The following is a 23,655-nucleotide window of genomic DNA, read 5'->3' as shown; positions in this document are numbered from 1 at the left end:
TTTGGTTTTGGTTCAGTTCGGTTTGGTTTGGTTTATTGTTCCACTTTTCATGTCAAAGTTATTGTAATTGTGTTAAGGCATTTCCCGTGTATATTCTACACACTCACACTCACACACACAGCACACACGCACACTCTGACTGAGCTATAAATAAAAATCGGAGCAGTGCCGCAGGGCGGTGCAGACACTTGTTTGACTTTGGCTCAGTCGCCATGTTTGTTGGCGTCTCTCACGTCACGCTCTTCCCTCTCTCCTACCACCCCTCCCTCCCTCTCTCTCAGTCACTCTTTCTCTATGTCGTCTCTCGTTTTCCTTATGCCAATGTGTCTATGTATTTTTTAACGCACATCATTATCATTCCGTTTGTGTTTTGAACGGGCGCACAGCAGCTGAAGGCAGGCGAAATCCAAATGCTGTTGACTGGGCGCAGCTTTCGCCAACTCACACCCAGCCCGAACACCCACACACACACCCACACACACACACACACAGGCATACATATATGTATATACAAAAAGAATGAGCAAATAAAGGAAAAGCTTATGGTTTTTGCTGTTGCTGCTGCCTTTTTGTTGCGTTCTCCCTCTCACTCCTGTGCTCGTTCTCTCTCTCTGGCTCACTCGTTGATTTTTGTTAGATTTCTTTCTTTTTATGGGAGCTTGGCGTGGTATATAAGCCACTGAGTCTGACTCTATGTGTGTGTGTGTGTGTGTGGGTGTATGTGTTTGTATATATGTACACTCGGAGTACAAATAACAAAAGGATACAACAAACTCAGAACAGAAAGTTTTGACACTTTTATACTTGGCTTGCAGCGACCCGAAACCAACCCAATAAACCGACCCATCCACATTTCGGAGGCGGGGTAGCTGTACGAGTTGGAGGTTCAGTGGGTTGTTTAATGGAGCCTGGCGCGTTTGTGTTTTCAAAACTCGAGCACATGAGCGTGTGTGTGTGTGCTTGCGCGCGTGTAAGTGTTTCTGTGTGCGTGAGTGTGTATATGTGAATAGAAATGGGTCTATTTGGGCTAATATCATTGTAACTTATGATATTCATATGATATTATTGCTTCGAGGCAAACTCAATCGCAGCCTTGTGGCTTGGGTTGCTTTGAAATATTAAAGAGTTGTTTTTTTTTCTTTTATGATTATAATTATATGTGCTCGTGGAAGCTAATATAAAGAAGAATATTAAATGTATTTTAAACCAGAAATTTTATAGTATGAGAGAGAAGTTTGCCAATATATCAGAGACTTTGTCAAATAGTAAATCAATAGATTATAGATTATTATTAAATATTTAATCAAATTCATGATATCGATTATGTCAATTAACAACATTCATTGACTATTTAAGCTTACCCGATAGGGTAAAAACACAGCAGTCAATGGTATAAAAGTCAGTTCCCTACCTCGAGTAGCCTTTCACATAGTTTTCTGATACACAAATACAATACTATATACAATACAATACTATATATATTCAAAAGCTAAAGCATATCTCAACTCTTACATCCAATTCAGATTCATACAAATACGCCTATCTCAAACATGAATACGAACCACTGCTATGGAGGCTTCAACTATGAGAATTTTTTGCGGTAAGTAGCATTTGGACAGCAGCCTGAGCAATAGCTAAAAGGGAGTTCGCCTACAGCAATGAGGAGATAATAAAGATGGGCTATAAGCCACCGTTGCCCATCACCACTGGCACCACTGTGGTGGGCTTAGAGTTTAATGCGGGCGTCATGATTGCCACGGACACCAGGGCAACGCGCAACAGTTTGATTAGTTCGAATGCAACCCAAAAGATTTATCGACTGCACCGTAATGTATAGTGAGTGTTCGATTGATCAGATAGCGGCTGATCGCCTCTGACCTATCCCTTCCTTCTGTGCAGCTGTGGTGGCAGTGGCTATGCCAGCGATCTGTTCAAATTGTCGCGACTGCTAGAAAAACAGTGCGAACTTCATTATTTTGCGATAAATAAACGAATCCTTCCCGTCGTCTGTGCAAAGCAACTGATCAAGACGTTACTGACGAGCCTGATGGGCCGCATGCTGATTAGCTTTGTGGTGGGTGGTGTGGATCCCGAGGGTGTGCACCTCTACAGTGTGCACTTCGATGGAACCACCGAAGTAAGCCGATACACCTCCATTGGCAGCGGGCAGTATTGCGCCATGGGTATCATGGAAAGTCTCTGGAGGCCGGACATGACGGAGGATGAAGCACGCGAACTGATTTTCGATGCCGTTCGCAGCGGGATTGAGAATGACCAGTCATCTGGCTCTAGCATAGATCTAGTTGTCATACGCACTAACTATACCGTTTCTAAATGTACTGAAGAGATATATAAAAGCTTAAAACCAGAACATAAACCGCTTACAGTAAAACCCGAAATCAACATTATAAACAATCTTGATTTGATTATTGAGGAGGAATCGGTAATTCCTCTACCCCATGTAAAACCAAGGCCAATTCATCAGAAGACTGAAAAGAAACCCATCAGGCGAGATGCAGTGCGTCGCACACCAGCATTTACACAGATTACTCTCAAGCCTAGCACAGAAGATATTGATGATGACGATGCACCGCCCAATAAGAAAAGAAAGATTCAACAGTTATTTAGAGAAAAAATTTTGTAAGGCATATGGAACTGTTGTTACTTTTGCCTTTTGCAAAAATTACTTTCCTTAAATGAATTCTGCAACCAAATTTCAAAAAAAAAATTAAAAATCTATTCACTGAAAAAGTGTTGGTAAACAACACAAAGATAACGTTAAAAGCTTTTTAAATTTGTCATAAGAAGGCAGTTGAGATTACCGCAAAACTAGAATTTGGTTGTATATTTTAATGACATTTATGTACTTTATTTTCTTATTCATTTTTTTTAGGGTTAACAAAATGGTTGTACATAAAAGACTTTTAGTTTGTTGATTTTGTGTTGGCTCGCATTGCAGAGTTAACCATTAAATTACATAAGACATATATAATTTGACATTGCCTATTTGCCCCATCGTTCAGCGCATTATTTCCTTATTTGATAATTAAACGTGTTTTATTTCTTTTCGTTTCTATTAAGAAGCTATTTCGAGTGAGTCGAAGTTTGGAAAATTTTCTTACAGTTATCATACTCTGTACAGGTAAAAGATTTTTACACATTTCTGTTGCTTGGGAGTTCGTCTAATATTTCAATTATCATAGCTCTAACGGGTTACACATACGTACATATGTATATATATATATTTATAGATTTATCTAGGTATTTTTTCGTATGCATTAACCGGACTCAGCACAGTTGCTCAATTTAATGTTGTAGCTAATGTGGTTTAAAAAATGTTTTCACTTAGTTGATAGATATTTTGCTTGCTATTTTATTTTCATATAATATATATTTTTTAAAATATATATTTATATTTCTTGAAATTTTATTGTATAAGCAGCCTGTTAGATTTGCTCAACGACGGTTTTTAGACGCTAGAGTTGAAGTTTTGTTTCTTCTTCTTTTGATTTATACAAAGTTTTTCAAACGACTTACAAAAGAAAATGGAATCAAAATGCTCATCCTTTAAACTGTCTACATACGTGGTGTAAAAATACAAATTAATCATATTGATTATTCATTTGTTTGCATACACATTTTCCGTTTCTCTATGTATATAAATATATCAATCATTTTCTATAGTTATTTTTTTATTTATTCTCTTCTTTTTTTTTTTTACTGTTGCGCTACTTAAGATTATTGTACAAGCAAATCAAAACCATTTGAGGTCCAGTGTCAAACGAAACATTTTCAATATTTCCAAACAAAGAGAAAAGAAACAGATTACAACGAACAATTCTTAAAACAAAACATGGAACCAGCCAAATCGGAACCACTCGGAACCACTTGATCATCGAAACGTCCTCCCTCTTCTCTCTGCCAGTTGCACTTGTCTAGCACCTGCTGCTGCCTCGCTCTACTGATACTCGTCGTCGCTGCTAAGCAGCATTGTTTTCTCGTTGTAGTTCTGGCTAATGGTTGCCACACGCTGTCCGCCCGGAATGAATTTACGCTGATTGCCCAGCGTCTTGGATGCTACACAGCTGCTGTTGCCGCCTCCAGTGGCCACCGCATTGTATCCTCCGCTGCTCGCTGTGGTGCCTCCCGTGGTCGCAGCTTGGTTACCACTATTTGGATCATCCGGATCGTAGCTGGAGACGCGAATGCCACGCGAATTCTTGCCACCTGCACGAAGGTTTTATTTACTTAGGTTTCATAGTGTTGGGAGTTAACAAGAGATTCGAAATTCATGCAAAATGCAGGCTTTCATATATAGGATATGTATATATATTTAGATATATGTGAACATTGCAAGCAAAGGAAAGGCGACGCAGTTAAGCTTATCGTACATTTATTTAATACAGTTAATTAAAGATAGTTTATACACTTCATTTAAACATTTACAAAAGGTTTTATAAAAAAATAAAGAAACATAAAAAGCAAGAGCTTTCGATTTGAGTCTATCACAAAAAAGAAAAAATCATAAAGCAAAAGGTTTTTTTTTGTTTTGTTTTTATCTTTTTTTTTTTTGTTTTTTTGTTTTTGGTATCTTTGAGCTAAAAGTGATATTGTAACCGAAAGATTTCTATATATTCGTAAATTTGAACATTTAAATGCATAATAAGCTAAGAACATGAACTGTGAGAATCTCAAATTATTGAATAAGAATACTCCACAAAAATCCCTATTGAGTCTGGAAAGTGTTTGTTAATCTGTTTAGGGTCCATTGTTTATATATTGCCATTTATACAAATAATTACATACGTATATTAATAAAATCTTTGTTTACACATACATGTATAATATTGTACAATATTATCAATTTATATATAGTGTATGTAGAATAAATCGCTAACATTTAAATAAGTTGATAAAAGGCTTAAATCGTAAACGTAAACATAATATATCAAAAAATACACACAAATCAGCAGGAGAGGGAACGTTAAACAAGGTAATGTGAAGTGTTTCAGAGTACATCATTCAGTTCTAAGGCAGCTAGGCAATTTTGTGGTAATCGGTTTTTCGAGTGCGCGCTTTCTGTAAGTAAGTAACTAGGCCTAATACGTATTTAATGCATATTTGTTTTTATAATTATCTTTAAGCGGCAACAAAAGGCAACTGTGGTGTCAATTGTTAGCTTTAAGTACACTTGATTTGTCTTTAAACTGCTTGATTTTTACTATAATCATTATTACTTATATATGCTGTTATTTCCCTCCATTTGTTTTGGAATTATAGTTAGTGTTTAGTAGCGGGCATCGCTATTTTTTTATTTATTTATTTTTTTTTTTGTATTTTGTTTGTATTTGTTTTAAGAGTTTTAGAGCTTTTCGTAACGCTGAGTTGAGGTTACGTCTGCAAAAGATAAGAAACAGAAAGAAAACAAAAGTGTAAAACATAATGATAATGTAATGCGAATGAAAAGCAAAGTAAAATTGATAAGATTCAACATTCAATAGCTACAGCGAGCAGGCAACAAACATTCAACAAGAGACGAAAAATATCGAAAGCAGAAAAGAATAGGAGAAAGAATTTACCTGAACTATACTGTGTGTATTGTTGATACTGTGGATGGAAATTGTGTATAGCATCTGTCATAATATCCTTGGGATTCATGGTTTCCTGGAAAAAATATGAAAATGTTAGGGATTCGCTAAGAAAAACATTGCTTAAGAGATTTACCTTGAGACTGCTGGAAATAGACTGCATAGTGACAGAGCGTCCGTGGCCATCGCCAATGCAGCTGCGCGCGTAGACCTAAAATGGAGAGATAAGAAATTTAAAAATAAATGCTGATATGCTTTAGGCCAGCAGTAGTCGCACGGTCTCTTAAAATCAATTACCCACAATAATACCTTACTTATCGTATATCTTATTATAAATTGAGCCCCTATTAGAATTCCTATACCACAAATAGGGAATATACAACATGAATCATATACCAGGCATGGCTGATAGCTGATAGTCAAATTGTTAAAGCATTTGCCTTTGATTGCGAAAATATTGTAGTCAGTCATTCAAGCGTGGCACAATTTACAGATAAGCCAAAACGAGCTCCAACTTATCTTATCGTACGCTATACCTGTCATATAGTACTAACCTGATAGGGGAAAGCATATCGCAGCGCAATGGCAGCAAACAGCATTTCAATGCATATGAAAAAGTTCTGATAGCCAGCGGAAACGGTACCAGCCGAGGTGACAGTGCCAGCACTGTCCACAATGGGCGATATGACCTGCGCCTTCTCGAGTATGGCCAGACCTACGCCCTGCCAGAATGACAAGAAGATGACTGACTTGATTGTGCAGAATTTCAAGACGGGCTCAAACGGTGTCAGCAGATCACGAGTGGCAAAGTAAAACAGATATAGACCATACAAAGCCAGCGAAACGGAAATGTTATAGATGATGGTTATGTAAATGTAGCCGCCATCAGCGCTGTAAGAGAACAAACAATAGATTAGCAAACTTTTCAGATTGATTACTAAGTACGCTGCCACACAACAAACCTCCAATCGCCATCATGGTAATGTCCAAAAGCCTGCAGAAAGATGATTATAAATGCGACCAGTGGCTTAACCAAGCAGAACTGCAACGTGGCCTGCTTGCAGAAGCGCAAAAAGCCAATGGTGTATGTCTTGCCCTTCAAACAGCATGTGCCGTACAAGCAGGAGGTCTTTATGGGCTTTCCACGTATCTCAGACATAATGTTACCCTCACCGCCTAGATACTCATAGCATAGCGACAGAAAGTTGTAAATCACGAAGGCTGTAAAAGCATATTCAGGCAGAGATTAGAACGGACTACGCGGGGAAATAACAGATTATGAGAGTACCGCACCTTCATAGCAATCCCGCACCGTGAAGAAGTAAATGTAAACGTTGTCAGAGTTGAAGAATAGCAAACTAATCCATGAGTAGGTTGCATAGATGGGCACTATGAACAGTATACGGACTATCCAGCGCTGCTCCTGTGGATTGGTGTACCAACGTAAATGCTGATAGATCTGTAAGCGAAATGTGTGATTAGTTGAGTGTATATCTATTGAATTTCATGATTTGAGTGGCTGCTCACCTGTTGACATGTGACAAACAACGCTGCCCAAACAAACACGCCCGCCAGCACCTGCGCTGTTTTGGTCTGCAGGAATATGCCATCGCCCACATGAAGCAGAGGATCCAACGGCTCCGGTGGCACTCCCATTTTCACAAAGTAGCTCGTATTCGGTTTCAGGGTCGTCGCTGCAGCAGCAGTATCAGCAGTTCCGTTACTTGTCGCAGCAGCAGCAACAGCAGCGACGCTGCTCACAGTTATAGCCGCCTCAATGAGACTGGCCGGCGTTGTGCTCATTCTGTCGCAACAAAATCGAGTTAGCAATTAGATAAAAATGAAAATAAAAAGAGGAAAAGAGAGAGAAAGGCAAACACTATGATTAGGTATACAAACTTGTTTACTTTTTGACAGTGCACACAAAAGTTTTTCAACTACAAATTTTAAATGATGAGAGAGACAGCTTGCAATATGCTCAGTAAATGGGGTCAACGGCAAAATGTGGAGCAGTATGGAGAGAGGCACGCATTAGATCATCATTATCAAAAGAAACATCATCATGAACAATGAACGAAATGTAGACTGACACGCAACATTATATTAAATGGACTCGCAATATATTTACGTGGGCCGCTCTAGCTAGCTAACTTGTGAAAAAGTTTTCTCTCAGGGTCAGCTCGAACTGCTCTATATCGATTCTATACTCGAGTTCTATGTTCAACTATGCAACGTAGGTAAATACAGCTGTGTATCAATCAATAATCGAGTGTGAAACAAGCTGCATGCACGCGAAGCTGCTCAATGGCGACGCAAATTGACGCAATTATATATGCATATTAATACACGTAAATGACAATTAGGCAAACACTTCCAGGTGGTTCATTCCACTGAAATTGTTTGGAAATTTACTAAATTTAAATGAAATATATTAGTTAAACTTCTTCTACTATAACCGAGAAAACGCGGATTAGCTTTCAAAAACTCTACAAAATTAACGGGTTGCAATGGATTGCAAAATAGTTCATTGCCAATCTCTACAAAATCAGTGTTCGGACAGTTTAAGTGTTGCCCTACAAAATTAATAGGCGACCTTACCCAGCGCCAATGGTTGAAGTTATTGATATTTGTAATACAATAACAAATACTATATTAATAATCACTCTTTTTATGAGTATATATAACAAAGAGAAACGAGCGCTAAATACAAAAATAACACAAACGTGACTCAGACTTATGCAAAACTCAAAATCTTACTGAACCTGAAGTAAAGCGTAATATTTTCTCCACAGCTACATCAGCAACAAATTAACAAAATCTTTGAGCACTGAAACCCAAAAAGTGTGAACTCATAAACAAATCTACTAAAAGCAGTTGAGAAAAATACGTACATACATACATTTGTGTAAATATCTAGCAAAAAGAGAAATGTCAGATAAAAGCGAACGAAAAATAAAAGCAACAACAAGTTGCTGTCTGCTAAAGATACAGAGATATATTGGCACAAACCAAGGTCTCCACAAGTCTCCACTCTGCAAATTGAAGTAGCAGCACGGAAGCGTTTTTGACAGATACGAAGAAAATACTATATGTATATGTGTTTGCATATGTATATGCATATGCGTATGCATGGTGTATGTCAATTTTGTGGGAGTATGGGCCGAAATCAAAACCAGCAACAATTTCGTTCAGCCAGTGCTAATTACATTTTTGGTCTGCTTTGTGTGGCTTCTAGTTGAACAGTCAAATTGATTTTCATGCATGTGTCCAAAATATAAGCCATACACTGTAAATAAATACGAGGCTTAAATGCCAACATATGCGACCTTTCTGTTGTAGAAGATACCTGTCCAATGACTGCTGCTTATCAAACGACATACACATGCACAAACCCACAAGAATAGCTCACTCACACTTGCTTATCAAATGCGAAAAATAAAAACACACACGTACATACTAATATATATACTCATCAAATTTCGTCATCACAAATGGGTATTTTACTTGCTGCTTGTCCGTTTCAGGGAAATCAACTTTTACACATACACATATTGCAACACGCACACTGTAAATGCAACTTTATTACCTCTTTATAAGTGCAATTTTTCTCGATTTGCTTTTGCGTGTAATTTTCACAGCTCGAAATTCCGTTTAATTTTACTCCAACAATAACCACTTCAATTTTTTCCGTCGCTGCGACGCGAACAGACGTTCGTGCTCGTCTGTTGATTAAAAGAGAGACAACGCAAACGCGTTCATAACGAACATACAAAACACAGGATTTTTTTATGTTTTAAATAATTACGTGCTGCTTTTATATCTAATTTTAACAAAAATGCAGCAATTTTCTTACATTCACTAGCGTGCGAACTAGATTGTTGATAACTTATCGATATTTGCGATGTTTACTTTGTTCATACATACATATCGATATGTTTATTTGTTGGCGAGTTTGCTATACGATTTTTATGGTACAATTTCAGCTGAGCAAATGAGATCAGCAGTGCTCTAAAACAGCTGTGAAATCGATTATATTTTCGATAAATGGTTCAGGCATGAAAAATCAAAACTCTCATTTGTTTACTTATCTGTGTCGAACTTTGAACTGCCGTCGCAGACTGCTGCAAATGCTTAAATAATGTAAACACATCGTGGCTACCAAAGCAAATGGACTTTCGTAACGCCCGAGCACGGCAACCGGAAATTGTACGTTCGGTACAAAAGGATGCACGTTACACAAATGAGCTGTCCGAGGATTTATCAGATATACTAAGATTGACTGGATCGCGCAACTGGATCAAATATAATCAATTGTGCCAATTGATAGCACAGTTGAGTTATCATGGATTTGCTTCTTTGAACAATCTGCAAACACTAGGCGAGGAATATACTGGCATTATACAGGTCGATGGAGACTATAAACAAATACCTAGTCGATTGGTAAACAGAAAAAATATTACATTATAGCTGTCGTTTAATTAAAAACTTATCTTTAGCTGCAATTGGTTGCTATAATACTGGAATTCGGCGGCGATGCTCTGTTTCTGCGTGTGCTGCAAAAGCTGGAGCTGCACATAGCTGCTCATGATGAAATTGTACCAGATGCTAAAAAGAAGCTGCAAAAGCTTATACAGTACATGCGACAGTCGCCAAGTTATATCAAGGCGCTGCACAAGTCGCTTTTCTACTTGGACGCCGGCAAGTACCAGCTGTCTAAGCGTACCACAGGCATAAATTATGTACTCATCCGACACTGGCTGCAGCCAGAGTTCTCACTATATGGCTACAAGATTTTGGGCATCATTACATTCCTACAAGTCACTGTTTCCCTGGCCATTGGCGGATGGGAGGCATGGAAGGACCACAAGCGCCAGCAGTTAGAGGCACTCAAGCAGGCGGCCAAGGGATTTATTCAACGAGAAAAGCAATCAAACCAATTGGCGGCAAATGTGCCACAGTGCATCCTCTGCCTGGAGCCAAGGCAAAATGGCAGCCTAACACCTTGTGGCCACCTCTTCTGCTGGAGCTGTATACTCGACTGGCTGGAGGAACGCGATGAGTGTCCGCTGTGCCGTGAGTCGCTGAAAAAGTCGCAGGTCATCCAGCTCCAGAATTATGCTTAAGGATAAATTTTTATGTGCTTCTTTGTATAGTAATTTATTGAAGAACTGATTGATGTACATTTTACATAATAATAATATTGATATATTTAACAGCTTTGGCGGTACATGTCTACTTGACGGTATAAACCCTCATTGACCCTGCTCTCTAAGTCTAGCTTAATCTTAACTATTTACAAATTGTATTCGATTTTAGTGCCTGAACCCTGGCTTTAGATAATATCTAAGTAAACTGTACGATTGAAGATTTGCTTACGCCGACGAGACTCAAAAGCCGAGCGCGCTTCCGCCGGCGACTCGAAAGCAACGCGTGCATCTCCTGTGGGTTTACCCTCGTCATTGAAACGCCGTATAATATCATCCGGACTGAGTTTGTAGTCGCTGAAGAAGCGCAGTATGTCCTTAAGATCCGCTTTGAAGGGCACATTACGCATGGCCACGACGCAACCCGCACGATTGAACTTATCTGGTATGCCATTTGCTTCTGGTTCGCTTGTTCCATTGTTGGCATTGATGGCAGGTGCAATGCTGGGCGGACTAACAGGAACATCATCGCTGCCCAGCTCTGGACCACCGCGCACAGCAAATGGATTAAAATGTTGCTTTACATTGCTGCTGTCATCGCTATCCGGCTGTTGCTGCGCCTGTTGCTGCTGTTGTTGCGGTTGGCTATTGCTGGCATCATCAAAACGACTTGGACCACGACGTCTTGATTGTTGCGGTTGCTGCTGTTGCATGGGCGGCGACAAGGGCGCAACGGGATCCAACTGTCTTGGTCCATTGCCGCCTGGCAAATAGTCCATAAACGGTTTATTCATGCGATCCGCAATCTCTTGCGGTGTTATGGACGTCATACGCAGCCCACGTCCACGGAAGCGACGATTATGAAACTCTCTGATGGCCCTTTTGGCATTAACTGCATCAGCGAACTCGACAATGAACTCGCCAGCGCTCTGATTGCGATCGTTGAACAGCATTTCAATGTGCTCGATCCGCAGGTTCTCCGATACGAATAGCTCACCCAAATCATTAATTCGTGTTGCATATTCACAGTTGTGGACACGCACAAAGACGTCCTCCGGTCGTCGTTGTTGTTGTTGTTGCTGCTGCTGATGTTGCTGATGCATTGGATGATTGCTGTTGAAATTGTTCTGCAGCATGCCGAAGGGGCCCATATTGTTGTTGTAGTTGTTATTCATCATATGCATACCATTGCCATAATTGTTCATACCGTTATTTTGCTGCTGAAAGGCAAAAGGTTGCATATTACCGTTGTGCATAGCAGTGTTGACAAACGGTTGTAAATTATTGTGATGATTGTTGTTGTTGTTGTGTGTACTCTGTTGCTGTTGCTGTTGTTGTTGTTGTTCGTGATTGCGTCTACGCGGGTCGTTATTAAATTTGGCCATAGCCATTAAAAGCTCCTGCGAAGGCAGATGCTGCTGTTGTTGTTGTTGTTGTAGCTGTTGTTGCTGTTGTTGTTGTTGTAGCTGTTGTTGCTGCTGTTGTTGTAGTAGTAGCTGTTGCTGTTGTTGTTGTTTGCTCACCTGCTCACGCTCAGCCTCCTCACGCTGCTGTTGCTCCTCCTTCTGCAACTGTTCGCTAGCACGTCGCATCTTATCTCTAGCATTCTGCATCTCTGCCTGACTGCTGGCGCGCACGCGCAACTTTCGGAAGCCAATGTAATGCCTAGAGGTATCCTCGAGAGCGGAACGTGCCTCATTCTCGCGAGCAAACAGTACAAAGGCCACAAATTCACGCCGATTGTTGGGACTGGGCGCTAGCAGGATGTCGACAATGGTGTAGGTAGCCGAGAACATTTTCATAATGTCCTGCTCGGTGGTTAGCTGTGGCAAGTCCTCAACGTATAGGACACTGATTGGCGGCAATGTAGCCGGAGCAGCTGTCGAACGATCAGCCGGACTACTGCTGCTGTGACCATTGCTGTTGCCGCGATGAGAGCGCTGATCGACCTGCTCGAACTCCTCATCAGAAATGGGCACAATCTGCACCAGGCGATCACGGAACAGCGTATTGTTGCGCAGCAGCGCCTTCTGGGCGCTGGACACGCGCGAGAACTCAATGTAGGCGACGCCAGTGCGTGTGCCATTCGGTCCGCTAACAATCTTGATGCCATTGTGCGGTATATAGAGGCCGGCAAAGTATTTCCGTAGATCACTGTACGAGGTGCTGGGACACATGCCGCTAATCTTGATGTAGCACGTCTCGGCGATCACTATGGGCGCAGACGAGCCCGCTGCACCAGCACCAGTGCCACTAGCACTAGCAGCACCACCACTGGTGGCAGTAGCGCCAGTCGGCCCTGGCGAATTGCCTGCAGCACTCTTTGCGGCCTGCTGTTGCAGCAACAGTTGCTGCTGCTGGAATAGCTGCGGATACATTTGAGCATACGGATTGACATTGGCAAAGGCAATCGGCTCCTGTGGCGTCTGCTGTGACTGTGGCTTGGCCAGCTGCTGCTGTGGCAACAGTTGTTGTTGCTGCTGCTGTTGCTGTGTGGCAGCTGATAGATTGAGATTGTAATTATTGGTGGTCACATTGCTGGTGGTGCTATAGCTCTGGAGCACGGGCGGCAGCACATTCATCATGCCTAGCTGCTGCTGCAGACCGGGCATAGCATTTAGCCCGGGCGACACAGCTGCGGCAGCAGCAGTTGCTATGGTTGCTGCTGTCGGTGGCACGGTGGCGCCCAATGCCCAGGGCGACAGATTGGACGTAGCGCCAGTGGGCAGCGTTTGGGATTTTGGCAAAACTTTAAGCTCACGCTCGCTACTGTCGCTGCGCAGCTCCGAGCGACGCTTGCGTCCACGATCGCGCAATCCACGATCGCGACTGCGATCGCTATCATCGGAGCTACTGGAATGACTGCGGCTGCGTCTAAGGAGCCCCAGATCGGCCGGTGCTGGCTTGTCGACGGCGGCCTTGAGGCCCCCGACGTCGGACAATGAGATGCCTGCCTGCTGTTGATATGCCAAAAATGAGGGCGTTGCCGACGCAGATGCAGCCACCGTAGCAAGCTGCTGCTTGAGCTGTTGTCCCTGTTGACCCTGCTGCTGACCAAGTAGAAAACTGTTCAGGCCACCAATAATTGGCGGCTGTGGCACCGGCGGCATCGCTACTGCTGCCACCGACGCCGCCACTGGCTTGGGCGTGGGCATCGGCGTAGGTGTAGGCGTGGCAACAGCAGCTGCACTCACATTGCGCGCCGTTTCGATGACCTTTTGCATTTCGGCACGCGAAGAGAGCAGCAGCCGCACTTGAATCTCCATCAGTTTCTCGCGATCCTTGAGCATGGCGCAGCGAGCATCCTCATCGGTGCTGTTGGATGTTCGGGAGAGAGTGAGAAAGAGAAAGAAAGAGAGAAGGGCAAAGGCTTAAAGTTAAAGGATATCATTCGTCAAATGCGTAACAGAACTCTGTATGTTAAGAGACTTGGCTTCAACCTGCGCCCCAATCTCTGCCTCTAGCCAGAGTTACCAACTCTGCTTTCTACATATGAATACATTTAACAGATTGAGTGCGAGGAGGAGAGAGAGATATTAACAGAGTGGTTTTTTTTTTCTAACTACCTGAAAGCGATGAATGCGTCGCCCATTTCGCCACCGATTATGTGAACACCTCCCTCCGGTATCGAGAGGCCCGAGAAGAAATTTCGTATATCTCGAGCATTTGCCGTCCACGGCAGATTTTGCAAACGAATAATGACACTCATCTTGATTCAAGACTCTTTTTTTATACCCTGTGGTTTCTATTTATTTTTATAGTTTTTCAGATTTGTTTCTTTTTATTGATTTTGTGGTTTAATTAAAAAAGCGTCGGGCACAGCCTTTCTAAGTAGTGGAATCCCTCATTTGCTTTAGCTTCAGGTGCTACCAGCCGAGTCCCTGGAGGTTTTTCAATCATCTGAAATGAGAATCATAGGCTTATGGAGAGTACGCTAACAATTTGCATAGACTATATACATATGTATTTATGAGATTATAATTGAAGATGGAAGCGCAGTTTGACAACTTCAGAAAATGCTTAGGTTATGTGTGTGCTATATATGTTTTTATTTGCAGATCGCTCAATATATGTATAAATGTTTCATGTAGGCTTATAATATGTTGGATTCAATTGGGTTGTACAGGACTATAAATATTAATATCAATACGTTCAGTATTATCAGCAAAAGCATTTTATTGGTATATTATCTATGAGTATTCAATAAACTGTATCCGAATCATTTTCCTAATTTCCTTGTTCATCTAAGACAAATATTTCGAGATCTTCAAAAATCAATCCTTTAGTCGTTTTCATCTTTCTATGTTAACCTTTATAACATTACCTGATAAAAAACTAATTTCCATTATAAATGGCCGCTCAACTAGCTTATTTCTTTATCTGTCATACACATAATACTCCTTTCGGTTATACTAATTCTGGCATTTTAATAAATTTGACACTATGCTTAAAATATATTTGCCTTGCTACTATTATATCATGAAACTTTGTAATGTAGCTGCAGAGATCTCGATATTTGCGCCACTTTGCCTTCTAAGCTCCTTTTGACCATAAAACTTACCCAAATTTTGAATAAGCCGTTCAACAAAATTCAAAATCATATGTGTACATATATAGGTAAATATATTTAAATATATTTTGTATATATTGTTTAAAATAACTTATACATATACATGTATAGAAATTTTGAATATCTAAGCTAATAAACTGAAATTTGCATCGACTATATCTTTTCAAGCTAAATAATATACAATTTATTGTTTATTTGAGTACACGATCATATAAAAAAAAAATTTATATTTCTTACATTCCATTAGAGGCTTGGCTAAATGGAAAACTGATGCATATATTCCATTTCTGAATCAAGTTTTTTATTTTTGTTTTTTTTTTTTTTTTTTTGAGTATTGTACAAATATGGAGTAATACGAATAGAAAACATACCTACATATATAAATCTTCTACATATACATTATATATGAAAGCTATAACTATAAAGCAATAGGCACAATTGTTAAGCGATCAACGATCAAATCCAAAACGTGTTTAGCTTAATCCAGGATATACAGCTTACCTATTAATTGTTTTTTCTAATTTCCTTTGACATTTATATTGAGTGTAAAATATTGCCCGCAGTTATGGCAGCTCAAGTATTATAGCTGTATCAATAATATCTCTTGCGTTATCTGAATCGTTTTGACATTTCAACACGAGCCAGATTCTCACACAGAGCTGGAACTGTGTGCAACAAACTGTGGCAAGTCGGGCTGTCGACTGTCTGTCTGGGGCATTGCATAAGAGCGACCAGTTTGCGTCGCTAATGCCACTAATGAAGCGATAGATTATGTCTCGAATGACAAATAGAAAGATTTTCACATTTGGCGCCAGTCACTCACTCACACACACACACACAGACAGACAGACAGAGCTTCGACCTTCCAGCCGCCGATGAAGGTCACGCGCGGCAGGAAAGGAGATGTAACTGAAACTATGCTACTGGTATTGAGCAGACCCTATTGCTAATTGATTGAGTGTTTCACGTTTCAATTTCCTCATTAGATGCACTCAATTACCAGTTGAATGTAAAACTGACTATACCAAAAATAAAAACCAGTTGATCAGATTGAACGTAAATGGGAAAGCGATTATGCAGCTATAATTTAATACGCGTTGCAAGTGCCGCCGGCGTTGCGGCCGCCGCTTGTGGCACTGACATGTGCAACTAAGTAGACAACAACCAACAACCGCCGCTGCCAACAACAGCAGCAGCAACAACCACAACAACAACAACCGACATAAAAGAAAAATAAGCAGGAGTAGGAGCTGGAGCTGGTGGCCTGTTTCATTTGTGTCCACATTTGTTTGTTTGTTTTTCATTTCATTTCTTTTCTTTTCTTTTTGTTGCAGCTGATTAACGCGAAAACTTTAACAGGAAACTTAACGCCAACTCCTTCCGCTTGGCTATATAAATAGGCATTGTTGCGCCAACTGGGCCGCAGTTACACCAAACATTTGATCGCGTTGTTGTCGTCGTCGTCGTCGTCCTCGTCGTTGTCGATCATTGATCGAGTGTTGAGCATTCAAAAGAAATGAAATTCGCAATTGTGAGTGATATAAATATTAATAATAGATACAAATTGCTCTACTTGATACATAGTATAGATAGAGTGATATAAGCACCGATTATATTCTAAATATAATCTATACTACTTCAGATGTATATATATATATATATATATATATATATATATATATATATATATATATATATATATATACATCTGAAGTAGTAGTAGTAGTATATATATATATATATATATATATATATATATATATATAGACAGAGCAGCATAACTGATCGCAGCAACAAACTCTTCGGGATTACTTTTTATTGATCATAAAATACAGCTTAAAACTAGCTCAAATAAAAATATTTTCGATATTTAACGATTTTATTACATACCTAACCGCATATGAGATTCTTAATAGTTTCCAGTGAGCAAATGTCAGTGTTTATTTGCCAAGGATAAGCACTTTGGCGTGTTTTTAAAGTATTTATTTAGCTTATTATCTAGCAGACTAAATTGCGCAAATCGGATTGTTTTATTGTCTATTAAATTAAGCAGCGATCATTGAATCCTACGAAATTACCAGCTACATTTATTGACAATTATATACTTTAATCCATTTCAAACGCTTTGCTAGAGAGCTGAAATTTAGACTACAACAAAATTGGAATCTTAAAGCATGTAGAAAGCCAAGAGCAGCTTAACACTAAAAACATAATCAGTATACGACTTTATTTGTTATTTAAGAATAAAGAGCTCCAAGACAGACATATATATACTTCCGATCTTTAGCAATTTTATTTGCAGGATAACTTAGGTATTTGTGGCGCAATATTTTAAGTACTCGCTCAGAAGCTCAAGCAGTTACAGTTTGACTGTTCAGAGTTCTTATCCAGCATCTAACTACTAGAGCATTCATAGAGTTGCTGAATATATATTAAAAATTTAAAAGAGCAAACAAATTATAGCAGATGTATTAAGTGACAAACTAAATTTAACTAAAACACTAAGAAACTAAATCAAAATATAGAAATTTGGCCTATCGCAGCATATAACTTAGATTCTAAGCATAACTCGAAAATGTTGCTAAGAGCCAAAGACACGATTGAGCTGAAGCCATAAGTAATGCCCAAGTTTGTCATGGTTTTATGAAACGTAGACAAATATTGCTATATACATATATCTCCTACATATTTATTAGGCTTAAAAAATCGCTGGGAATCGCTCAATGGCCTTACTAACCATAAAAGCGATTCAGGAACCAAGTACTCTAACGATATTTGTAACTAATTGTTATATATTTTAGACAATGTCGGCACTGGGGCTGCTATTGCTTGTCGGCGCCCAGGGCACAACCATAATCAGCATTAAGTATCCGCCACAGAGCGCCGACGCCAAATCGCTAGATCGCACACAGCCAGCGAAGAGAGATCTAAGTCTAAGCTATGCAGCCACAAATATTGATTCAAGGGAGGGCACGCGCGTCAAAACGATCACAGTAATCAAGAATGTGGGCGGCCTTGGAGAGTCGAGTGCGGCGAGCAATAAACAACAGAAGCTCGCCATCAATCCCGAGCTGCACAAGAACGAAGAGTGGGCGAATGCCTTTCGCGATAACTTCGAATCGTATGGTGGATTGCCGGAAGTGCCAGACATAGACGATCTATTTGACTTCGTGAATAAGAAAAAGGTCACGCAGCCGACCGAAAAAGAGATAAAGAGGGATCTGAAGCCTACAGAGGGCACGACAAAGGCAACACCACCGCCCTCTCCGCCACCACCACCATCAACAACTAAGGCAACTAGCGAGCATGCCGAAGATGCGGATGACAGTGACGAGGCGACCGTGGAGAAGATCAAGGGCGATGCCGAATTGCTGCCACATATCAAACAGGCGAATATATTGCGACTGCAAGCGTTGGCTGTGAGAAAGCAGCAACAGTTGCAGCAGCAGCAACAGCAGCAGCAACAACAGCAACAGCAGCAACTGGAACAGGATCAGCAGCCAGATCAGCGACAGCGCACACGCGAGTCCCTGATCAATGTAAACTACTCGACGCCCATGCATTCGGTTAGCCAGTTTTTTGAGAACTATGTACAGGTGCTGCCCAATGGCTATGACTACACAAAACCGCAGCAACCACAGCAGCCATGCGCTCTGCCATCGCCTCCAAATAGCATACAGGTGACAACGCCCTCGGGACGCAGCTACAATATACCGCAGAGCAATAGTAGTGGCACCAACGGAGGTGCAAATCATCCCTACCTGGCACCATCTTTGGCTAAGAGAACGCAGATACAACCAGCAGCGCCAGCTCAGCCACAGCCGCAGCCGCAATCACAACAGCCGCCGAATTTCTCCACGGTTAATTCGCTTGTGCCGCCTATTGGGCCGAAGCCGCAGGGCACTAATTATCCAGTAAATGTGCCACAGCAGCAACAGCCACAGGCACCGACTCAAGGCGTGGGTGCAGTTGGAGCTTCCACTAGCCAGCGCCCCTACGTTGCGCCCAGTCTACGCAATAATGGTCTGGGCATAAATCGGGGCCCGTCAACGCCGCAACCGCCTGCTGTGCCATCGTACAACACAGGCAATGTGAATGGTGGCTATCCTACCAATTCATATGGCGCCAATCGTCCGAATACATTTCGATCGCGTGGCTTAAAATATTAAAATACTGTATAATCTTACAACTAATAGATACTTTAAGACTTCTGTTGTGTTTCTGCATTTATATGTATGTATGAAAGCGTATTCCTAAATATACCACACACACACTCACATAGAGTCACATACAGACACACATACGTAACACACATGTCCGAAGGTACAGGCTGGATTAATCAATAACGTTGCCAAAGTGATCCACTTAATTGCAATCGATATGACACGCGATGATAAGCACTTTGTATAGCTGGACCAAGCTGTTAATTAACTATGTATGTTTCCAAAATAGAAGAGTTTCTTGGAGTCGGTGTTATTCGTTGCTGGCGCTGATTTCTACAAAATGTGTTTTTGTCGTCGCACTATGTAGTACACACATTTTTGCCTATGTATGTGTGCATGTATGTACTTTTATCAATGAACTTTTACTCACCAATGGAAAACCATAAAAACGCAACGAAAACTTATTGAGGACCAATGCACAAAGACAGAAGAGCTCGGGGTTTTGGTTTAGCTCAAATGCTATATTTATTTCGTCAATTTCTATTGTTTATCAATATGAAAATGTGAATTTTCTCTCAGCAACACAGCCTAGGTGACTTCAATTGTAGTAGTAACAAAAATAAAATGGCGACTGTGTGGCTTGAATCGATATCACAAAATATCGATATTTGTTTATGCATAAACATAGTTAACTGTGCTTGTGGTGCAATATATTAAGATATTTTAACACGAATTTAATTTATCAGAATTTGTTAAATAAAATTGATAAATATTATATTAAAATAAAAATTACACATTGGTTTATTTATTTTATTCGAATTTTGAGGTAGTTAAATTGTCATTCGCATGTCAAGATATTTATGGTAATTTTATACTTAATATGTGCAGTCACACTGTTTTTCATAGGTCAGCACGGATGCTGATTTTTCCAACCGAGGATTTTTTGGTTTTTATATCAAAATTAGTTGCTTTCACAACACCAAAACTATTCCCCAACAATTTGGAGTCATTTTGAGTCTGTGCTTGCACATTCGACAACTGAAATTTGAGCCCCAAGATCGACATTTTACGCAGCGTAAAACCGAAGTCGTCACACCTTTGGACAGTAATCACACCAATACCATCACAAAAGAAATTATTAGAAAAGGACGGCAAATCAGCAAAAATAAAGCAAAAGCAAAAAAGTGTTATTCAGAAGCAATAAATAAGAAAGCACTAGTACTGAGTCTAGTACTTTTCAACGTTTTCGATTTTCAACTTAAACCGAAAACCACTAGTATAAACTTTTGGAAATATTACGCAAGTATTATTTCTGGGTATATTTGTTAATAATCATGGCTCAATAAAGATGAATCCTCAACGAAAAATTGTCGCGCAACGCACTCCTTGTGGAGACGAACGTCAACGCGAGACGCAAATTGCTGTCGATTGGCAGCAACACACAGCCAACGCACAATCTTCCGCTTTCTTCTATCCTTCCTTCAACGAGCTCTGCGGCCTTAGCGCAGCCAAAAATATCAATTACAATGGAAAACAACAACAAGAAGCAGCCACCACAACAACGTGCAAATAAATCATCGGCTGAAGCACAACGAAAATCAAGTGGTAAGCAAGTCAAATTCTACAGTTGGTTATCTGGTGTCGAAATTTGTGTTTCTTTTCTGACTTGCTTCTTTCTTTCCTGCAGACTTGTATGTTAATAAAACGCGCAATTCTCGACGTCGCGAACAGCTTCCCACACCACGCAACGAGCAGCAACAACGCGGCAGCAAACAACAGCAACAGCAGCCGGGAAAACTACGCGCCAATGTGGACAAGCGTCCACGTGCCCGCGGCGGCGGGAGCGGTGGCAGCAACAACAACTTCGGCTTTGACAACGGGGATGGCATTGCATGCACCGGTCCGGATTACACTTATGGCGGCGCCGGATTAGCATCTGCTGGCGCCGGCTACATGCGTAGTGATCTTGACTATGAGTTAAACTCTGTGTATGCGCACGGCAGCAAGAAGCAGAATCTTAACCATCTGTTGAATTTTCATTGTGTGCCTCGCGAGTCGTCCAGCACATCTGACTGGCATGCCAATGGACATGGTGTGGTGTCGACTCGTCGCCAGCCACGTTACAACAAGGAGCAATTTTTGCAGGCCAACTTTCAGTTTGTTATACGCAGCAGCGCCAAGGCACAGGTGAATGGCTCGCCGGACACGTTGATCGATTGGAATCTTATCGAGCAGATCAATATACATACCACCGAGGAGCCTCAGTGTCCCATTTGCCTCTATCCGCCGGTGGCCGCCAAGCTGACTCGCTGTGGCCACGCCTACTGCTGGCCCTGTCTGCTCCATTATCTGTCGTTGAGCGATAAGACCTGGCGCAAGTGTCCAATCTGCTATGATGCCATCCATGCAGCAGACTTGAAAAGCTGCACCATCCAGCAGCAGCATGCTATGAATGTGAACGATACTATCAGCTTCCATTTGATGCGTCGACGCAAAGGTTCAATGTACATTGAGCGCTATGCAGGCGCAGCCAGCGCTGCTCTTGAGCCGCACGAACGCTTTCCCTTGCTCAGCGCTGGAGATGAGGCTAAGCATTTCTCGAAGTTTTTAATTGCGAAGCGTGCTGACATTGCGGCTATTATTGAACGCGAGCGTCGCGAGCTATCGGCTGAGTCCGATGTATCCTGTCCAGAAGATATTTTTATCCAGCAGGCGCTACTAACACTGAATGAACGTTGCGAAAAACTTGGCTTGGAGCCAGAGGAACAGCAAGCCATCATACAGGTCGTGGAAGAAGAGCAAGTGCAAGCTAAAACTCCAGATATTGATATTGAACAACTAGACGAAGCTTCCGTCTCATCCTTGGGCGAGGCGAGCAGCAGCAGCAGCTCCAACATCAACAACTGCACTAAATATTATTATTTCTATCAATCGAATGATGGACAATACATCTACTTGCATCCATTGAATGTGAAAATGCTGCAGGCATGCTATGGAAGCTTGGATCTGGCTCCAGTGCTCATCAATGCACAGATCATACAAAAAGAGCATCACTCCATGGACGAGGAACATCGCCGCAAATTCACTTGCTTGGGTCATTTGCCTTTGACCTGCCAGTTTGCTGTGGTGGAAGTGGAGCTGCAGCCTCCAATTATATCGGCCAGCATACTCAAGTTATTCAAGGGTAAGTGGGGAGGAGAGATATGTATGCAAAGAGATTTATTTGATTCTTCGATTCTCAGATGATATATTACATCGCAAGAAGGAGCGTCAGCGCCGCGAGCGTGAGGAACGTAAACGTGAACAGCAAATCAATGAGATAAATGACCGCCAGATGGGCAAACTTATAGCCAGTTCAGCCAATTTAAATCTGAGCTCTACTGATGAATTTCCAACTGTGCGTAATTATTTATATATCTGTCGGTATAAACACAAACCTAATCTTCTTTCAATTACATTTGCAGTGTGGTTTCGAGGAGGATTTGCCTGTACCACGCGGTGCTGTACCCATTACTATTGCCCAGGCAACGAGCAGTCCTCGTTACTCAAGCGTGGCTGCCAGTCCCAAGCAAGAATTGTGGCCTACCATTGGAGCAGCCTCGCCTGGCGGCTCTGCAGGCTTGCGTCAGTGTGCTCCAGATTTTCAGGTGGGCGCATGGGGTCGTGCTGCACCGGCGCCGCCAATAATTCAATCAACTGTAGCCAGTCGCGTGACTTCGGAAGAGGATCATGAGCTGCGTACTGTAGGTCCCTGGGCTCTGGGAGAGTTGCTTGTGGGTGCATTGGGTCAACAAAAGCATCAACAGCGTGCGGGCAGGCAGAATACTAATGCAGTAGATGCTGTGGCCAGCAAGAAGCAACAGAAGAAGGCGAAGGGCAAGAAAATGGTACCGCTCTTTGCTGTAGGCATGAACAGAGCTCCGTAGGCTGGGCTAGAATAGATCCATAACGCTATTAATTCAACACTCGTAATACATTTGTCATAAGAAATTTTTGTTAACAGCGCCAAGATCGCGAGACTATTTTAATGTTATTTCAAATAACAAGTTTCTGAACCATAAAAACCTTTATAATTTAATTATATCATATGTATTTCGCATTAATATATATAACAATATATAATCAATAAAGATGAGCATGGCAAATATCTAAAAATTATTCTCCAATATTAAAAGAAAATGCATGGGAAA

General features: G+C 41.2%; 6 protein-coding genes across 8 annotated transcripts; 4 read left to right on the top strand and 2 right to left on the bottom strand.

Moving 5' to 3' along the window:
• Window positions 1-1,428: 1,428 nt before the first annotated feature.
• Window positions 1,429-2,717, top strand: LOC108650197 (uncharacterized). Its single transcript, XM_018099315.2, has 3 exons — window positions 1,429-1,600; window positions 1,657-1,836; window positions 1,900-2,717. The coding sequence occupies exons 1-3, from the start codon at window positions 1,551-1,553 to the stop codon at window positions 2,642-2,644; spliced, it is 975 nt and encodes a 324-aa protein (XP_017954804.2). The 5' UTR covers window positions 1,429-1,550; the 3' UTR covers window positions 2,645-2,717.
• Window positions 2,718-3,684: 967 nt separating this feature from the next.
• On the bottom strand, window positions 3,685-9,470 carry Tmep (Transmembrane endosomal protein). 2 transcript variants are annotated; one of them, XM_018100442.3, is made up of 8 exons: window positions 9,175-9,470; window positions 7,116-7,392; window positions 6,882-7,047; window positions 6,551-6,809; window positions 6,143-6,479; window positions 5,725-5,799; window positions 5,580-5,664; window positions 3,685-4,227 (listed from the first exon to the last, which is right to left on the bottom strand). In XM_018100442.3, exons 2-8 carry the CDS (start codon window positions 7,389-7,391, stop codon window positions 3,959-3,961), a joined length of 1,467 nt encoding a protein of 488 aa, XP_017955931.1. In that variant the 5' UTR covers window position 7,392; window positions 9,175-9,470; the 3' UTR covers window positions 3,685-3,958. The 2 variants fall into 2 exon arrangements, with proteins under 2 accessions (XP_017955931.1, XP_017955932.2); XM_018100443.3 differs by lacking the exons at window positions 3,685-4,227; window positions 9,175-9,470 and adding an exon at window positions 4,377-5,397.
• A 122-nt stretch (window positions 9,471-9,592) lies between these two features.
• Window positions 9,593-10,801, top strand: Pex10 (peroxisomal biogenesis factor 10). The gene is made up of 2 exons (XM_018100445.3): window positions 9,593-10,028; window positions 10,085-10,801. The coding sequence occupies exons 1-2, from the start codon at window positions 9,756-9,758 to the stop codon at window positions 10,709-10,711; spliced, it is 900 nt and encodes a 299-aa protein (XP_017955934.1). The 5' UTR covers window positions 9,593-9,755; the 3' UTR covers window positions 10,712-10,801.
• Window positions 10,733-20,146, bottom strand: LOC108651032 (uncharacterized). Of its 2 annotated transcripts, XM_089259406.1 has the most exons (4): window positions 19,896-20,146; window positions 14,299-14,632; window positions 12,270-14,047; window positions 10,733-12,191 (listed from the first exon to the last, which is right to left on the bottom strand). In XM_089259406.1, exons 2-4 carry the CDS (start codon window positions 14,439-14,441, stop codon window positions 10,921-10,923), a joined length of 3,192 nt encoding a protein of 1,063 aa, XP_089115532.1. In that variant the 5' UTR covers window positions 14,442-14,632; window positions 19,896-20,146; the 3' UTR covers window positions 10,733-10,920. The 2 variants fall into 2 exon arrangements, with proteins under 2 accessions (XP_089115532.1, XP_017955918.1); XM_018100429.3 differs by having other exon boundaries at window positions 10,733-14,047; window positions 19,896-20,143.
• LOC115563444 (uncharacterized) lies at window positions 16,505-20,503 on the top strand. Its single transcript, XM_089259407.1, has 2 exons — window positions 16,505-16,833; window positions 18,104-20,503. Exons 1-2 carry the CDS (start codon window positions 16,819-16,821, stop codon window positions 19,469-19,471), a joined length of 1,383 nt encoding a protein of 460 aa, XP_089115533.1. The 5' UTR covers window positions 16,505-16,818; the 3' UTR covers window positions 19,472-20,503.
• On the top strand, window positions 20,353-23,623 carry LOC108651034 (E3 ubiquitin-protein ligase RNF10). Its single transcript, XM_018100435.3, has 4 exons — window positions 20,353-21,070; window positions 21,153-22,649; window positions 22,708-22,862; window positions 22,930-23,623. The coding sequence occupies exons 1-4, from the start codon at window positions 20,992-20,994 to the stop codon at window positions 23,389-23,391; spliced, it is 2,193 nt and encodes a 730-aa protein (XP_017955924.1). The 5' UTR covers window positions 20,353-20,991; the 3' UTR covers window positions 23,392-23,623.
• The last annotated feature ends 32 nt before the right edge of the window (window positions 23,624-23,655 follow it).

This window comes from Drosophila navojoa, chromosome 4 (assembly GCF_054131105.1).
Source record: "Drosophila navojoa isolate 15081-1374.11 chromosome 4, UAZ_NAV_1.0, whole genome shotgun sequence".
NCBI classification, from domain to species: domain Eukaryota; kingdom Metazoa; phylum Arthropoda; class Insecta; order Diptera; family Drosophilidae; genus Drosophila; species Drosophila navojoa.
The sequence above is the reverse complement of the archived record's forward strand: the minus strand, read 5'-3'. Positions and strand labels throughout refer to the sequence as shown.

Bases quoted from the DNA above. Each gene is read 5' to 3' on its own strand.
- LOC108650197 (XM_018099315.2), top strand. From the start codon at position 1,551: ATGAATACGAACCACTGCTATGGAGGCTTCAACTATGAGAATTTTTTG. The intron at 1,601-1,656 runs GTAAGTAGCATT...GTTCGCCTACAG, and splicing joins AACTATGAGAATTTTTTGCG to CAATGAGGAGATAATAAAGA. The intron at 1,837-1,899 runs GTGAGTGTTCGA...CCTTCTGTGCAG, and splicing joins CGACTGCACCGTAATGTATA to CTGTGGTGGCAGTGGCTATG.
- Tmep (XM_018100442.3), bottom strand. From the start codon at position 7,391: ATGAGCACAACGCCGGCCAGTCTCATTGAGGCGGCTATAACTGTGAGC. The intron at 6,810-6,881 runs GTGCGGTACTCT...ATGCTTTTACAG, and splicing joins GGTGCGGGATTGCTATGAAG to CCTTCGTGATTTACAACTTT. The intron at 5,665-5,724 runs GTAAATCTCTTA...TATTTTTTCCAG, and splicing joins CTATTTCCAGCAGTCTCAAG to GAAACCATGAATCCCAAGGA.
- Pex10 (XM_018100445.3), top strand. From the start codon at position 9,756: ATGGACTTTCGTAACGCCCGAGCACGGCAACCGGAAATTGTACGTTCG. The intron at 10,029-10,084 runs GTAAACAGAAAA...ACTTATCTTTAG, and splicing joins AACAAATACCTAGTCGATTG to CTGCAATTGGTTGCTATAAT.
- LOC108651032 (XM_018100429.3), bottom strand. From the start codon at position 14,441: ATGAGTGTCATTATTCGTTTGCAAAATCTGCCGTGGACGGCAAATGCT. The intron at 14,048-14,298 runs GTAGTTAGAAAA...AACATCCAACAG, and splicing joins GACGCATTCATCGCTTTCAG to CACCGATGAGGATGCTCGCT.
- LOC108651034 (XM_018100435.3), top strand. From the start codon at position 20,992: ATGGAAAACAACAACAAGAAGCAGCCACCACAACAACGTGCAAATAAA. The intron at 21,071-21,152 runs GTAAGCAAGTCA...TCTTTCCTGCAG, and splicing joins AGCACAACGAAAATCAAGTG to ACTTGTATGTTAATAAAACG. The intron at 22,650-22,707 runs GTAAGTGGGGAG...TTCGATTCTCAG, and splicing joins CATACTCAAGTTATTCAAGG to ATGATATATTACATCGCAAG.